The sequence below is a fragment of the Lithobates pipiens genome, unplaced genomic scaffold (genome assembly GCF_037356315.1).
Source record: "Lithobates pipiens isolate NorthernLeopardFrog02 unplaced genomic scaffold, aLitPip1_a1.2 Scaffold_13, whole genome shotgun sequence".
In the NCBI taxonomy this organism is placed as follows: Eukaryota; Metazoa; Chordata; class Amphibia; order Anura; family Ranidae; genus Lithobates; species Lithobates pipiens.
In genome coordinates this window covers 138,945,704-138,962,412 of record NW_027507718.1, presented here as the reverse complement: position 1 = coordinate 138,962,412, position 16,709 = coordinate 138,945,704, and the positions used below count along the sequence as shown (strand labels likewise).

General features: G+C 40.4%; 1 protein-coding gene across 1 annotated transcript in view; it reads left to right on the top strand.

Moving 5' to 3' along the window:
* The first annotated feature begins 681 nt into the window (after positions 1-681).
* The window catches only part of PLPPR3 (phospholipid phosphatase related 3), a 31,959-nt gene continuing 15,931 nt past the window's right edge, over positions 682-16,709 (top strand). The window contains exons 1-2 of the mRNA XM_077475643.1: positions 682-1,072; positions 8,995-9,118. Of these exons, the coding sequence (XP_077331769.1) occupies positions 9,038-9,118 (81 nt within the window). The 5' untranslated portion in view covers positions 682-1,072; positions 8,995-9,037. The remainder of the gene's footprint in view (positions 1,073-8,994; positions 9,119-16,709) is intronic.

Sequence of the window (16,709 nt, the reverse complement as noted above, 5' to 3'; positions counted from 1 at the left end):
GTTTGCATGTAAAAAAAAAAAAATTAGGAATGTATTCAAGTGTAATAAAAGTCTGCAATACTTACTGCTGCTTCAACAGTCAGATGCCCACAAGGTCCCTTGTTAGTGCTTGCATTTTCTCCCCAGCTTTTTTCCGGTCCTGGTCCTCAGCCATCTTGATTGGTCAGTGCAGGATGATGTCTCTCCCGCGCATGCGCAGGAGTTCAGTCATCTGGGCGCACAGGTACTGTGCATGCACAGCTCACTGTACATTTTAAAGAAAAATGTGAGCAAGCGGGCAGGTAAGTTTATTTTGTGGCAAAAGAGACATTGCATTTTAATTTTAGACTTTAGTTCTGCTTCATTCGAAAAAAAGAGATGCATTAACCTGTGTCTTTTATAATATGGTAATATTGCCAATCTGTCATATGTGCATTCATGGGATGCACCCTCATGTATATAAGCACATGCAGTCTTATTCTTGAGAATAGAAATGCTTCAATATCTTGAATGACTGATTTTCTCACGCCTATCTCTTCAGTATCCCTAATAAATGACAAGCAGGCAGGGACACACCTAAACTAAATGTGTCCTGATTATTAGACAAAATCCAGGCAGACACGCTAGAGTGCACATGCAGCACACACTTTATCACCCTGATGGCTTTTGTGTGAAGTGCAGACTCTGCCTCTTTATTTGTCTCCTCCTCTGTCTGTCCCTTCTCTTGGTTCCTTCCCTCCATCACTCCTGGACAGCATCCCTCCTTCCTCTTCTCCCTTGTCTTGTCCTGGGTACCAACCACACTAGAGTTAGAGTCTTCCAGTAGGGCATCTCTCCCATTGTTAACGGAAGGAACTAGGGTACCTTTTGTAGGAGAGCCCTTTTGTAAGGTGTCCAGAATTGCTCTTTTGTTACAGCGGGATACAGAGATTTGCAGACCCTCCCCCATGTGCTCTGTATTCATTCACAGGCATCCTTTGGGCTCCTTACTACTGTAGCTCAGCATCCTGCTCTACCTCTCTTTGTTCCTGGTCTCCCCCTTTAAGTCGGTTTGATGTTTCCTTCTCTACCCTGCATCTCCCTCCCTTGACAGGTAAATATATTTTTAGCTAGCTCTCAAGATGTTGCTTGTGGATCTTGCTGGTTTGATTGCATGGAGTATATATTCAGGGCTGGGCTAATGATTTACCGGAATACTCACTGAGTAAGAATATGCATACAGCAGTTGGCTATGTGTTCATGTAAACGCATCTTCGTCTATTATAATTCTTAGATATAACACTGATTGCATTATCCTTATGTCATTTCTCCATTTGCAATTTATGGTGAGGCTCTATTGATTACTGTGAAATGCTATATTCCTTAGTAATATGCAGCTGCAATCAGTCCATATCATTAAGTGTGCTGAAATGCATCCCTGGCAGTAATTACATCTTTTAACAAGTTATACCACGCTGAAAAATATCATGGCTGCGGTATTTATGGCACTTAAATAAAAATAAAAAAGATACCAGTTGATTTTATTTGTCTACAATATTTTTGCACATTCTTACTTGCTTGAGTGCAGGACTGGCTTTGTAACTACTAAACAGTATTAATATCACGTGTAAAACCACATGCGTTCTTATGTTTCTAGTTATCTGATATCTGAAGTGTTGTCATTCTTGCGTGTTTCAATTTTCTACCTATTTTTATCATTTTTAGTTGATTTTTTTATTTAATTTTAAACATTTATAATGTTTGGCTGTATACTAGCGTATTTAGGGTCAAGGCAGTGGTCAGTGTGTCAATCATGTACTCTTCAAGCATGTAGGACAATATTTGCTCAATTGCATTGTACAATAGCTATCATTGCACAGACTACAGAAAATGTGGTTTTACCTGTCCAGCTAGGAACGCTATCTGCATGGAGTTGGTATTGTTTTGCTGTGTTTGAGTAGGTTTATTCTGGTTGTTTCCTCCCCCAACCCAAATACATACTGATACATGCACTGGCATATTACCAAACTGGCCCTAGAGAAGGTTTGCGTTTGCCTGTATGAGCGTAATTAAGATTATACATGCCTTAGGAAGCAGGAACTGAAAAGAATTTTAGAATCAAATATGTTTTATAAAATATTACATACTGTCAAAATAAATGGGGAAAATAATGACTAGATTCACTAATAGAATTCTACAACAATCACTTTAAACATACTGTATTTGTACATACTCTTTTGCAATTATACAGTAATTACAGTAGTAACTTTGAAATATAGCAAGAGCATGGTGCACCTAAAGCATGGAGACCAACTATTGAGTTTGACTTCTCCAGTGACCAATACCATTAGCAACTTTGCAGACACATTTTTAGTTTAAAGATGAATTCCAGGTATGGATATTTTATACCTAAATACAGTGGACCAATGTAACTATGCTCATACTATACTTGCAGGATCCCTGTAGAAACTGGAAATCACTTAAGTAGGCATCACTACTCCAGTGATCTCCACTAGCTTTGAGTGGCTGCCCTGATGTTTACTAAACACAGGAGGTCTGTAGCTTGGCATGGGCACTAGTCAGACAATGCTTTGCTTTTTTTCAACAAAAGCAAAGCATTTTCTGATTGGATGATGTGGGGGGAGAGGTGATGATATCAGGCTCTCCACCTCATCCAATCAGTGAATGTTTTGCATTTATTGAGAAAAGGCAAAGAGGTCTCTGACTGGCCGACCTCCTGTGTTCACACTGCAGCAAGGCAGCCGCTCAGCACAGGACTCATCAGCAAGTGGGAGATTACTGGAGTAGCTATGTCTAGCCATTCAGCATAGGACTCCGCAGCAAGTTGGAGATCACTAGAGTAGCTATGTCCAGCTTCTGGAGAAATCCCACAGATATGGTATATGCATAGTAACATTGGCACAAGCTGGTCCAACGTAACTATGTAACAAATACCCAGAATTAGCGTTGCACCGATACCGATATCGGTGCAAGTACTTGTGCAAATGCTCCAAAACTGGAACCAATACCTTCAGACTTGGTTCACATATGTACGGGCTGGTTTGCAGTGCAACTTCAAAGCCCAGCCTGGTCCAATGCGATTTTGTTCAGCCATTCAGGTGATTCCAGTGCTAATTGTAGTGTATGAGATTAGAAATACCACCTAAAATGGACTGAAATTGCATAGGACTCTTTTTCAAATCAGGCTGTAAAAACTCAATGAAACATACATGAAAACTGATGTGAAACTCACATCTATGCAAGTGAACTCTGTGCTGCTTTTCCATCAATTTTCATGCATGCATGGTGTGAACAAGTCCTAAAACAACTGTCACATGACACTAAAAATAGGCATCGGTAATTGGTATCAGCGAGTACTTGAGAAATTGTATCGGTACTAGTACTCGATCTTAAAAAACTGGCTATCATGCAGCCCTACACTTGTTTAACTATGATTAACATACAATTATATTGGTAAGGAAATTATCAGATGCTTTAAGCAAAATTTAAACAGTATAAAATGCGACTACATTACCAGCAAACTTTGAGACCAATTTTAACATGTTTTCTGGGAAGAATGGTTACCAATTGAAATGCATTTACCATGCATTCACATTGACTTGTACAGAGGAACAACAGTAATACATGGTAAAAACAAAATTAAAACACTGCTTCGTGTCATGAAATTACAATAGAAATCCAAATTCCAACAAAATCCAATTGCATTCTACATCCAGGGGAACGGTTGTGAATTAAAGGAAAATGGGGGCTACTGCTGCTGATTTCTCTTTCTGAATATAGAGGTCCCATGGTTGACATGGTGGTCCTTATGCCTTCAATACTATTTTAGTTACTGACTCATATTACAGATTTCCTTTAAAGCCCTGAACTTTTAGTTTAAATCAGCTGAATACATCAAATGTGCATTAAAACAAAATGTGTGAAAAGTCTAAAAGTAGCCACATATTTTAAAAGTCTGTCTCCTGCCAGCATGCTCTTGGTGGAAGCAGTGGTCCCTCTTTAGAGGTCAGACACACTCCCTTCTGAGTCAGACCCAGAGCTCTCCAATCTGCGAGAAGCATGGGATTTAGTGAATGCTCACCCATTTCTGACTTGTGTGGTGTGTGAGGAATGCCCTTTTCAAAGGGTCATGAGACACCAAATGTTTATTTACATTGAAAGACAGTACAATACTTTCAGTAAAGTGTTAATAATAAAAATAAAAATAAACTTTTGGATACTTAACACAAAGTTTGATGACTCTTTTAAAAAGGCACTCCTTACCCACGAGAAATTCATGTTTGCCGAAGAGCTAGCATCCTGACTGGCCATTCCAGGATTCAGCAATCCTTATTTTGGACTGCCCGTTTCAGTTACTTGGCAAAACCTTAAAAAAGAGTCCAGTGCCAGCCTACAAATTCTGATGGGCAGATTAAAAATAGGCAAGAGGGAGATAATTTAGGAACTGAATCTTCAGAAGATGGATAGGTTAACCAAAGCAAAATTGACAGATTTGGGCAAAGGTCCCCATTATGTGCTATTCTTAAGCACCATTACTTCTGTTTTCATGACAAGAGAGCAGACATATGATACAGCACTAGTATATGGGGCCATTACCATGTGCATATATAGGCACCACTGTCAACTCACCTTATACAGCAACTGTTACTTACCTCAACTCAGTGTGAATTTAGATTGTGGTCAGCCATGCAAACATGATTAGACAAAAGATCTTTTATAACCATTAATTAATGGATCATGTAGGCTTGCATGTTTGTGCCCATGGTAGTGAGGGAAAGGGAGCCATCTATGGTATCTGCTGATCTCAGCCTGAAAAAATCTAAACCAACTAATCAGTTATTCCCCAGAGAAGGCAATGTATGGAGAGGTGGGTGGGTTATGTATGTAATGTATAGAGAGGTGGGGTATGTATTTATATAATGTAAGGAAAGGCAGGGTATACATGTATGGGGTGGAGTATGTAGGTATGTATGGAGAAGTAGGGGTATGTACTGTATGTATGGGGTTGGGTATAGATATGTATGTAATGTATTGGAGAGGCAGACAAACCAAACCCAGAACAATCCTTTTTTTTGTGATCATCTTAAAGGAAATTTGGAAATAGGGAAATATGTAAGCTGCTATTGCCGATCTCTTCTTCTGAAAATGAAAGATACCTGGCTGTCTCGCTAACTCAATATCGTTGGTGCTTACTAAGTTACTGACCTTGAGCAAGTAAGACAATCAGAAGTTCTGACTTCCCTTGTTTTTGGATCAGTGACCTAAAAAGTATGGAAGGCATCAAATGAGCAGTACGGCCTCTATCAATTTTGAAGGTTAGCAACTGTAACCACATATTTCTGTCAGCACAAGTTTCCATTCAGCAAACAGCTGAGGTAGCACATAACAACAAGAAAAGAGACACTTTCGGTCTTGTAGACTAAAATTCATCAAAAAATCTGTTTAAAAATAGACTAAAAGGAATTTAAACTTTGTAGAACGATCCTTAACCAGTTATGGACCTTGGGTCCATCCACAAAAACAGCAATAAAGTACCTTTGATGCACCTGGTTCACCCTGGTCTTCCTGTCTGCTCTGAAGCTGTTGGAAATTGCCAATAGTGGCTGTCATTTTGACAGCCAAGTCCTGGTTTGTGCTGCAGAGGTGCTGAAAATGGACTCAGTAGTAAAACAAAGCCTATAAACACTTTTTGCGGGTTATAGCAACCTGGCAAGTGAAAAAATCAGGTTTTCTTATATTTTAAAGTGTACTTATTTAACCCTTCATTTAAAGCCAAACTCCAGGAACCCCAAAAATGCTTCTTTGTATTGGGGCTGTGCCTGCACTGCAATGGTTAACTTTTTGTTTCGTCTAGGGGGACTAAGTAAAAGCTCCGCACTGCAGGTGGTGCATTACCCTTTGATCGAGAGGGTTGGCCTGTCCCTCAATGTTCTCTTCTCCAATGCAGGGCTATGGACCCTGTATCGGTCTTGGTGACCCTAAGCTGCAGGAGGATGGTAGAAAAGAGGCTGCTGAATAGCAGCACAGAGAAGCTTGCAGGAACAGAGGAATCGGGAAAGTAAAACTGCTTTTCTAAATTCTTTTTTTTTATTACAAACGTTTTTTATTGAGAAAATAGCAATACAGTCGATTGACAGTACATGTAAATGTGTGAAAATCAAGAAAATAACAAAAGGAAAACAAATAAATAACATTTTGAAGCATCCAAGGAAAAATTAGACAAGATGCAGACCATCAGTATCTAACAGAGCATAACCTGTTTGAAGTGGGGAGAGGGTATATTTGCGAGTTATAATCTTGTGAGGACTGGTTACTCAAACTGGTGTTCACTCTTAAAGTAGTAGGGTATCTCTGTGAGATTTCCAGGCATTTCATCTGCGTTCGAATAGGTGCATTTTATCCCCTAAAGTATATAGAATTCTTTGAGCTCCATGAGCATAATAGTATCCATTCTGTTAAGAACGGAGGACAGGGGAACTGTGGGGGATTTCCAGTGTAGAGCAATGGCCCATAGAGCTGCCAAGCACATAGTGTGGATCAGACATTCTTCACTGCGAAGGACACCCGGAATTGATGCTCCAAGAAGGCATATAGGGAGTGTGAGCTGTACAGGTGTACCAGATATGGGAGAGGCCATGGCCTTCACCCCACCCCATAACGGGGAGAGCTGGTTACAGTCCCAAAATATGTGCCTAAAAGTACCTGGGACAGGACACCCCTAAAACACAATTCGGAGGCCCCAGGAAAGATAGAGTGAAGTCTGGATGGGGTGTAACCATCTAGTTAATACATTGTAAGCCGTTTCTCTGATCGCTAAGGACTTTTAAGCTCTGCGTAAGTTATTCAGCATCGTGTCCCAGTCCCCCGAGTCAAACTGTTCACCATAGTCCGACTCCCATTTACATTTATAAGGTGGTTCCCCTGGAAATCCAGTGGATAGAGCCAATTTGTAAAGGATAGAAATCAGGCCTTTTCCCCTGGGAGAGTCACGGCAGATCTGTTCAAACATACTAGAGGGAGAGGAGGGTGAAAGGGATAAGTGGGACATAAAAAAGTGTCTTATTTGCAAATAATGATGATATTCCCTAAGTGGAATCTGTTTTTGAGTGCGGAGAAGGTCAAATGTAGTGAAGGAATTACCAAACTGCAGGTCCACCAATGTGACCAAAGAGTTAAAAGTCCACCAAGAGAAACTTTCTGGGTGTTGAAAGGCTATAGTGAATGCGGGTTCTCCTTGAAAGGAAGAGCCTGGAGGTGCAGGTGATACTAATTTTCTAAATTCTTTAGTGGTTCTCAACTCTTGTCCTCAGGGCCCACTAACAGGTCAGGTTTTCAAGATAACTGAAATACATCACAGGTGATATCATTTGCTGCTCAGTGATTGAGTATTCTAGTCTGCATTTCCCCAATGTAATACTTAAAATCTGGCCTGTTAGTGGGTCCTGAGGACAAGAGTTGAGAACCACTGCTTTAGACAGACATGAGCAGTTAACTCATGCAGCACAACCCCACTGCAAAAGCGGATTTTTATCTTTCCTGGAGTTCAAATTATTATTATTTTTTTTAACATAAAGGTTTTATTGTAGGTTTTAAAGACCATACAGAGTACAATAGCAAAATAGGATACATTTCCATTTGCAGCATGTCATGCAGTTGTACATCAAACACATAAACATAGCGTATGGAGGAGAAGATGAAAAAAACAAAACAAGATAAGAAAAAAAAAAAAAAAAAAACAATTTGGATTACAGATTATAAGGCACAATGACCATGTAAACGATGATTATCAATGCCTCACTATTGAAGATGTCATCGGTTCTATTCTCCATAATGTTGAATTGTCTATCCGGAAATCTAGCAAGACCAACTGAAAATAGCAGGTCTTAGGAATGCATTGTATGCTAGTTGTTTAGTAGGTCTAGTATGGTCTGGAGATCAGGGTTGACTACTCCAATCAACCCCCTACTCCATTACCGCCCTAAACTAGATCTCAGAAAAGGAGAAAAGAGAGAGAGAAATAAATAAAGAAGAAGATGTGTAAGAGACAAGATAGGAAGAAAGGGCAAAGAAGGGAAAAAATAAGCAGAGATAAATATAACAGAATGGGGGGGAGGGGACACATACACAAGATAACAGAGAGGGGCCCACCAGCTGCTGATTTGGGTCCCCGAAGGAAAGACCTACACATCTTCCTGTAGGCCGCAAAAAGGCAAGGCGGTAATTGGATCGGGATAGACAGCAGACAGGGAAAAACTGTGATCTTTAGGATAAAGAGCCATCCAAACCAAGAGAGGGTGGGCACAATAATGTCCTGAAAACGATGGTAGAAGAGCGATGATAGACAAAAACTCTGGATCTGTCTTCAATACAATTCAGTCTGGGAAGACTGGCAGAAAAAATTCCCTTATAAACAAAGTTTGCAACTCCATCTGGGGAGCCAAAGTCAATGCCACCAGAAGAATAGTCCTAAGTATGAGGACTTTTAAGCTTCCAGAATCGAGAAGTTCTTGGTCAAAGCCTGTAGAACCACAGAGAAGTCCCACTTAGGAAATCCTCTAAGAGACACCATCTACCTAGTGCGTAAAATTTGGTACCCAAAGGTTCCTTAGCAAAAGATTTTTTTTAAAAACACTGCACCTTTAGCATGGTAATGGCTATTCCCTTGTCAGCTCCATCCTGCACAAATTCCAAAACCCGAAGCTTCACAATTATTCATCTCGCATCATGAGATGAAAATTCTCCACATTTTGCCACAATGGCTCCGGTTACCCTCTTGGGACTCCTGAACAAGGTAAGAGAACCACACTAACAGGACAAGCCTGAAAGAGTGCACCTACAATAGAGTTCTGCGGGGAGGAGCCTCCTTTTAAAAGTTTGTGTAGCAGTGCTTCCTGAAAGATGATTAGGGAAAATACCTTTGGTCTTTAAGGGTGTATACAGGTGTAATACCTGAAGTAATGATTAAATAAAAATATAAGCAATCTAACCATTTTAATTTGTACTTTGTGTCTTTAGGCATCCACTGGTCCCACATCTCAATAGTCACCCACTGGGTGCCATGATATCCACTAAAGAGAAGACCAAACCTCGGCCTCCAAAGGACAGCATGACTCTCTTACCATGCTTCTATTTTGTGGAGGTGAGTCTTTTACTGTATAGAACTGACAGATGTAATAAACAGGACCCAGTGTGGATTAACATATAATATTACAACTCCTAGGGCTGTAAGTACTTGTATGTGTAGTTGAGAATAAGGCAAAAGCTAATAATGTACATTATTCCACTTTTACCTAACAGTGTAATCACTTCCAAAACATCTTTAAAATATCACTGTGTGTCTTGTATCTAGTTACCATTAACCCATTCAGCTCCGGAATGAACAGGCCATTTTTAGAGAAACGGCACTGCGTTGCTGTACCCAAATAAAATCGATGTCCTTTTTTTCCCCACAAATAGAGCTTTCTTTTTGTGGTATTTGATCACCTCTGCAATTTAAATTTTTTGTGCTATAAACAAAAAAACAATATTTTTTACTTTCTGCTATAAAACATGTCCAGTAAAAAAAAAAAAAAAATCTAATTTCTTCATCAATTTAGGCCAATATGTATTCTGCTACATATTTTTTGGTAAACCAAAAAAAATCCCAATAAGCTTATATTGATTGGTTTGCTCAAAAGTTATAGTGTCTACAAACTATGGACTAGATTTTTGGAATTTTTTTTTTCTAGTAATGGCGGCGATCAGCGACTTATAGTGGGACTGCGATATTGCGGCGGATAAATTGGACACCTAACTGACACTTTTTACCCTTTTTGGGGACCAGTGATACTAATGGAGTGATCAGTGCTAAAATAAATGCACTGTCACTGTACTAATGGCACTGGCAGGTAAGGGGGTTAACATCCGCCATTACTAGAAAAAAAAATTAAATTTCATAAACGCTATCCCATAGTTTGTAGACACTATAACCTTTGCGCAAACCAATTAATATACGCTTATTGGGATTTTTTTTTTTTTTACCAAAAATATGTAGCAGAATACATATTGGCCTAAATTGATCAAAGGGTTAAATGTGTTCATAGGGAGTGCTTGGTTACTGTGTGGGAGATTCATTTACTGTGGGAAGACAGAGATCTGTGTTTCTGCTTAGGTGATCTGCCTTGTTTACATAGGCAGATCGCGGTTCTGCCTGTGCCTTAAACAATCGTCGGATCCCGGAGGACATTGCGCCCGCTGGACCTGCTGATTGGCTCCCTCTGTGTCCAATCGCAGCGGGAATGGGTCGCCGGCGGCGTGCATACACGTCCTAGACCTGTAAGCGAAGAATCATGTACCTGTGCATAATTCTGCCCACAGGGGCAGTCATCAAGAGGTTAAAGTATAACTAAAGGCAATTTTTTTTAACTTTTGGATAGAGTGAAGATGGATTAGAAAATCTGTCAGTTTTTATTGCTTTTTGTGTCCCTGTTGAGGAGATTAACCCTCTTTATTTGTCCTGTTTACCATTATCATTGGCCCTGGGTTCACACTAATACAATGCGGGAACCAGTGGGATTCCAGCACCAGTTCCCACATCGCTCCTCTCCCACAGGCAGTTCACACTGCCTTGTGTGAACCGCTGCGGGTGTTATTGACAAAGTTAATGACACCCCCAGTTTCATTCACAGATCGCAGCGCGAACTGTGAACTCGCACAGAAATCGGATGGCATAAGTGAGAACAACCATGCAATCCTATTCTAGTGTGGGGAAAACAGGTCCCTGCACTATTTTCTGTGTGAATCTAATGCGAGTACTCGCATTGCTCAGAGATAGCATGTGATCGGCACCTGTTGCGCAGGTGTGAATCACATGCAGTCTCTGAGATTACGTTAATGTGAACCCAGGCTGCATTCACACCTGTGCATTTTTAGCTCGTAAAACGCCTGAAAAAACGCCTGTAAAACGCCCAACAAGCAAAATGTCATTCATTTCAACAGTACTTGTTCACATCTGAGCGTTTTGTCACCTGAAGCAAAACGCCTGAAAAACGCCTTAAATTCAAAAAAGAACATAAGCTTCTTTGGGGCAGATTACAGGCATTTTTCTTCTTTTTACATTAGTGGCCTGTATAAAATCGCCACAAAGACATGTGAAAAATTGCGGTAAAAACGTGCGACTTTGCAATGCTCAGATGTGAATGCAGCCTAAGCCCACGTACACACGGTCGGAGATTCTGCCAACCAAATCCGTCGGATTTTGTCCGACGGATTGTGTCCGAAACTGTTGCATACACACGGTCGGACTAAGTTGTCGAAAAGTCCGATCTTTCAGATTGTGATGACGTAATTTAGTTACGATGGGACTACATTCAGGCTAGTAGCCAATAGCTTTGATGTAGGAATTTGATCTGAGCATGCGTGGCACTTGGTCCGATCAAAATTCGTTATGTCCGATCAAACCAGTTGTTTGGGAAATATTTCCAACATGTTGGAAAATTGGGTCCGACGGAGATTCGGACGGAATCAGTCCGATGCATACCACACACAGTCGGATTATCTAACGACACTCTCCGATAAGACGCATTCTGACGGATTCTCCGACCGTGTGTACAAGGCTTAAGGCATTTTTCAGGCATTTTGCTTCAGGTGACAAAACGCTTAGATGTGTACAGGTGCCATTGAAATTAATGGGATTTTCTTGCTGGGTGTTTTTTTCGTGCTTTTTGCAAACGTTTTATGAGCTGAAAACACTCAGGTGTGAAATCAGCCAAAGTGAAAGTAATATAAAATCCCAAATTTAGGGTTGTCCCCAGAAAAGTAATAGAGGGGAAATCTTCCAATGGGGACACTAGTTCTGGTGACATGGAGGTCCCCAAGGAATTCCCTTTATTTGCAGGAATATCCTCTCACTTCCTGTTTGGCTATGGAACAGGAAGTGAGAGGAAATCTCTGCAATAGGACACAGATGGCAAAAAAAAAAAAATCTGACAAGGGTTATGACCCTCCCTTACTCTATCCAAAATGAAAACAGAGTTTTGCCTATAGTTCTACTTTAAAGAAGAAGTAAACCCTGATGAGTGTTACTTCCTCTTTCATTCCCTGCAAAGGTAAAGCATAATGGACTACTATGCATCTCATAGTAGTCCATTATGTGTCACTTACCTGACACAGGAGCCAGCGAAGTCACCGTTGTCCCCTGTAGTCCAGAGCATCTATCTTCTCGGTGGGTCTCGCTGCTCCGCCACTGTCATTCGGCGAAGCCGCGATGACGTCACTTCCGCACATGCGCACAGGAGCTGCCACTCGCAGCATATCGCCGTTGACCGCGGCGCGCACAGCGGTGCTTGTCTTTCAGAAAATATCTCCTAAACCGTGTAGGTTTAGGAGATATTTCTTGGACCTACAGGTAAACCTTAATCTAGGCTTACCTGTAGGTCAAAATTGGTTGTAAGGGTTTACAACCACTTTAATGGTCTTGAGAGAAGAGTCTGAAACGAACTGGATACAAATGTTTACAATGTGAAGCGTTTGTTTTCAGTTACGTTGTTACATTTTTTTCCTAATCCCTATGGTTCTTACTTCAGCTATAATAATGTGTTTTCTGCACCTCATATGACTAATGTCTAACATCTACTTCATATCACGACTTTTACATAATCCTTAAAATCCAACAAAGCAAGCATCAGAAGAGTGTGTGATTCAAGCATAATTACTATGGAGACAAAGGAAACTATTCCAGTGCAAATAATGAATCTGATTGCTTTGTGTTTTTAGAAATGGCTCCAAGACATTGGCCCACATAATAAGCAGGCACATTTGTTTTGCATGTTTTAAGAATAAAGTCACAGTGCTGCATTATTAAGCACATTTTCTCTACAGACAGGCATATATTTTTTAAACCCAATTAAACCTGCATATTAAAAAAAAAAAATTCCCGTAAGTCTGCATAAAAAGGAAAGAATATGGGATTTTTAAAAATATTTTTTAATGGGTTAGTGCTTTACTAGTCAGGAAGAACAGGCAGAGCTGATTAGAGCACTGTGCAGATGACCTGTAAGCAGTGGGTGTGCCGGATGTGCCTGGGCACACCCTTATCACCCAGTGTGCCAGGGCCCTGATAAGGCAATAGAACTGGCCCTCCTGTACAGGGGCCTGGGCCCTATCAGTTCAAAAATGGGGGCCCATACACCTGCTGAGTAGGAGGCCCGACTGTACTGTCTTATTGCACACACCGATCCTTTTGTTCCCTACCCTGGATAACTGCTGGATTCTCCTCCTCTCCCTCTCTCCTCCTCTCTCGCCCTCCACCTGCTCTGCAGGGGGATCAGTTCTAGTATCTGTACCCCCTTCGCCTTGCTGTGTGTCCCCCCTGCAATGCTTCCGGCTTCTCTCCTCTCTTCTCTCAATGGCAGCTGGGATGTTTCAGTATGTAGAGTAGGAGATGAGGTCAGTAGATATATCCTTTTCTGGATGAACCAGTACCGATCGCTACTCTGTCCATTCATCGCTGAAGCATAGTAAACTATGTTTACTATGCTATTAACAGGAAGCCTGTGAGTGCTTCCTATCCTCTGTGCAGCTGAGACTGCAGGGAAAGGGACTGATTTATATCCTCTGTCCATTTCTCAGTCTTAAATGTGAAACATCAGGGGTCTGTTTAGACCCCTGATAAATCACCAAATCCCCCCAACAGGGCAGCTAAAAATGTAAATAAATAAATAAAAAAAAGATAAAAAACAAATAAAATTCTTAAAAATAAAGAAAACAGATATTAAGGACTCAATCACATGTGCTTCTATATTTCCTGCCATGAGTGCAAAGCATGACATTGCAGCCATGACATGTGCACATCAATAGACACTGTCTCTGTTGCTCTGTTTTTGAGCTTTGGGGTGCACACCCTAATGCCATAAGCTGCGCACACCTATATGCCTGTAAGGCTTCTGAAGATTGTATAAGACCAGTGGTCTGGGTCTATAGCATGTTGTAGAACAGCTGCATATAATAATAAAGCATCAACACAATAAAACACAACATAAATTACATTTTATTTACTTTACTTTATTTTACTTTACTTTGCTCTATTGGGCTTTAATGAGGACAATATGCTTTAAAAATAGAAATCTGGTACCCTGGAGAATTTGCATCTGTTGAGTCCAGATTAAATTACACCTGTCCTGGCTTTTATACTTCTGCATCAGTTACCCCGATATCTTTTTGTTGTTTTGTTTTTTTCTAACTGATGGGCTTCTCACTATAGCACATCCCATCCACAACTTCCATCTTAGCAACAACAAAACCCTTAAGCTTAGTAAACACAGGCTGAATATCGGATGGCATTGGTCGGTTCCAAAGAAACCAGCTAACATTTGGCCCGTGTGTACCGAAGCCCGTTCGACAGAAGTCGGCCGTTCGGTCAGCTTCTGTTGAAGGGGCTTGACTGAAAGAGGTCTGCCAATTGGCTCCTGATTAGCGCTTTCAGTTAATGGTTGAGAACACCGACAGGAGTGTTCTGGCGGGGGGCATCCCCTTGTCAGAACACAATAGCAGGGGAGATCGCTGTACTAAAACCAGGTAGTTAGTACAGCAGCTCCTCCTGAGCTGTCTTTTTTTTTTTCATTCAATCCTGCTGGGTTGAACAAAAAAAAAAACTAGTAGTGTGTCAAAGCTTGTCAACACTTAGTAGTTTTCTGGATTATTGCAAGAATGACACTTAAAATGCTATCTTGTGTTCAATAAGCTAATACTAATACATTTGTACTCGAATAACCTTGAATGAAATGTGCAAAAGGGGCCCACACAGCAAGCACTTAAAGGCACAGTGAAATAGATAAAAATTAAAATCAGGAAATTAATAAAATCCACAACAAAAAAAGTCTGTAGGCTGCTGCTAAAAAATCTTCAGGATAAGATAGAAACAAACATAAATGTAACACAAACAAGTAGCGCTCATAAATCAACAACTATGTTGATATAAACTCATTAAGGGATTAAGGTATGATTAAGGGAATGAGCATAAAATATGCAGTTCAATAAGGTAGATAGGATTGTACTCCGCTGAAAAGACAATTCTCAAACAGCTGTATCTTCTATATACAAATCCCGCTCCCTATGAAATCAACACTTAGCAGACGTCAGTTAGCTCCACCCTCAAAGTTATTACTATGAAACATGTCAGGGAAAGAGCACATGGCGTTCAATAACCTGACTTTTTTTTCATCTAATATTAAAACAATTCCCGCCCAAGGATGTCATATGACGTCCTGGACTTTCAGTGGGAATATCTGAATGATGCCTGCAGCTACAGGCATCATTCAGATATCCTTGTTTTCCGCCGGTGATTCTGTGCATCATAAGAATTGATCATAGTGGCAGTTCTGCCACCTGATCGTTCTTACAGGCTACAAAGCATATTTATGTGTTAGAATGGCCCAGTCAAAGTCCAGACCTAAATCGAATTGAGAATCTGTGGCAAGACAGCTTAAGCTATTTTACAAAGATGAATAGGCAAAAATGTCACTCTCTAAATGTGCAAAGCTGGTAGAGACATCCCCAAAAAGACTTGCAGCTGTAATTGCAGGGAAAGGTTGTTCTACAAAGTATTGACTGGGGGGGGGGGGGCTGCATACAAATGCACGCCACATATTTATGTGTAAAAAAAATTTGAAAACCGTTTATCATTTTACTTCCACTTCACAATTATGTGACACGTTGTGTTGGTCTACTACATAAAATTCCAATAAAATACAATTAAGTTTTTGGTTGTAACATGACAAAATGTTAAACATTTCAAGGGGTATGCATACTTTTTCAAGGCACTGCATATAAACCCTTATATTTAACCTCAAGCAAATGTTTTCTGCAGCTGCTGATCACACCTCCGTGAGAAGGTATATTGGTCTATCCCAGAAAATAGTTTTGGTTCATGGATATTTTGGCATAGTTTGCTTTAAACAACCCACTGCAGGTCATGCCAGTGTACTTCAATGCCATTGATATCTAGACCCTGAAGTGGCCATTCTGAATATAGAAGTTTAGATATTTGAACCACTGTGTTGATTATGTAACCTTTTTTAGGTTCCATATTATAGGTAGGTGTCCTCATATGCGCTTGTAAAGTATGCTAACACGATTTTAAATAAAAATTTTCTTAATAAGTCTAATGCCGTGTACATACGACCGGACTTTCCGGCAGAAAAGGTCTGATGGTCTTCCTGATGGACTTTCGACGGAGTTGCAAACGAACAGACTTGCCCACACACGAACGGACTAAAGTCTGTTAGTTTTAAATGTGATGATGTACGACGGCACTAGAAAAGGAAGTTCAATAGCCAGTAGCCAATAGCTGTCCTTGCATCGTATTTGGCCCTTCGGACTAGCATACAGACGAACGGTTTTCCTGATAGGAATTAAGTCCGTCGGACAGATTTGAAACATGTTCTATTTATAGGTCCTTCGGAATTTTTAAAAGAAAAAAGATCAGATTATCCCACACACAATCGTAATTTCTGACTGAATGATCCCATCGGACCTAGTCTGCGGGAAAGTCTTGTCTTGTGTACAAGGCATAAGCCATCCAGATTCCAAGGCCATAAAAAAAAAAGATATAACATTATACATGAGGTTTTTTGTGTTGGTATGCAGCCTTTTCATTTTCTAAACACATTATACTATGCACATGTAGCAAAGATCAATCTTTTGTCCCCTCTGTTCACAAAATATTGTGCTCTTAGTGCTGTGGAAAGGCATTT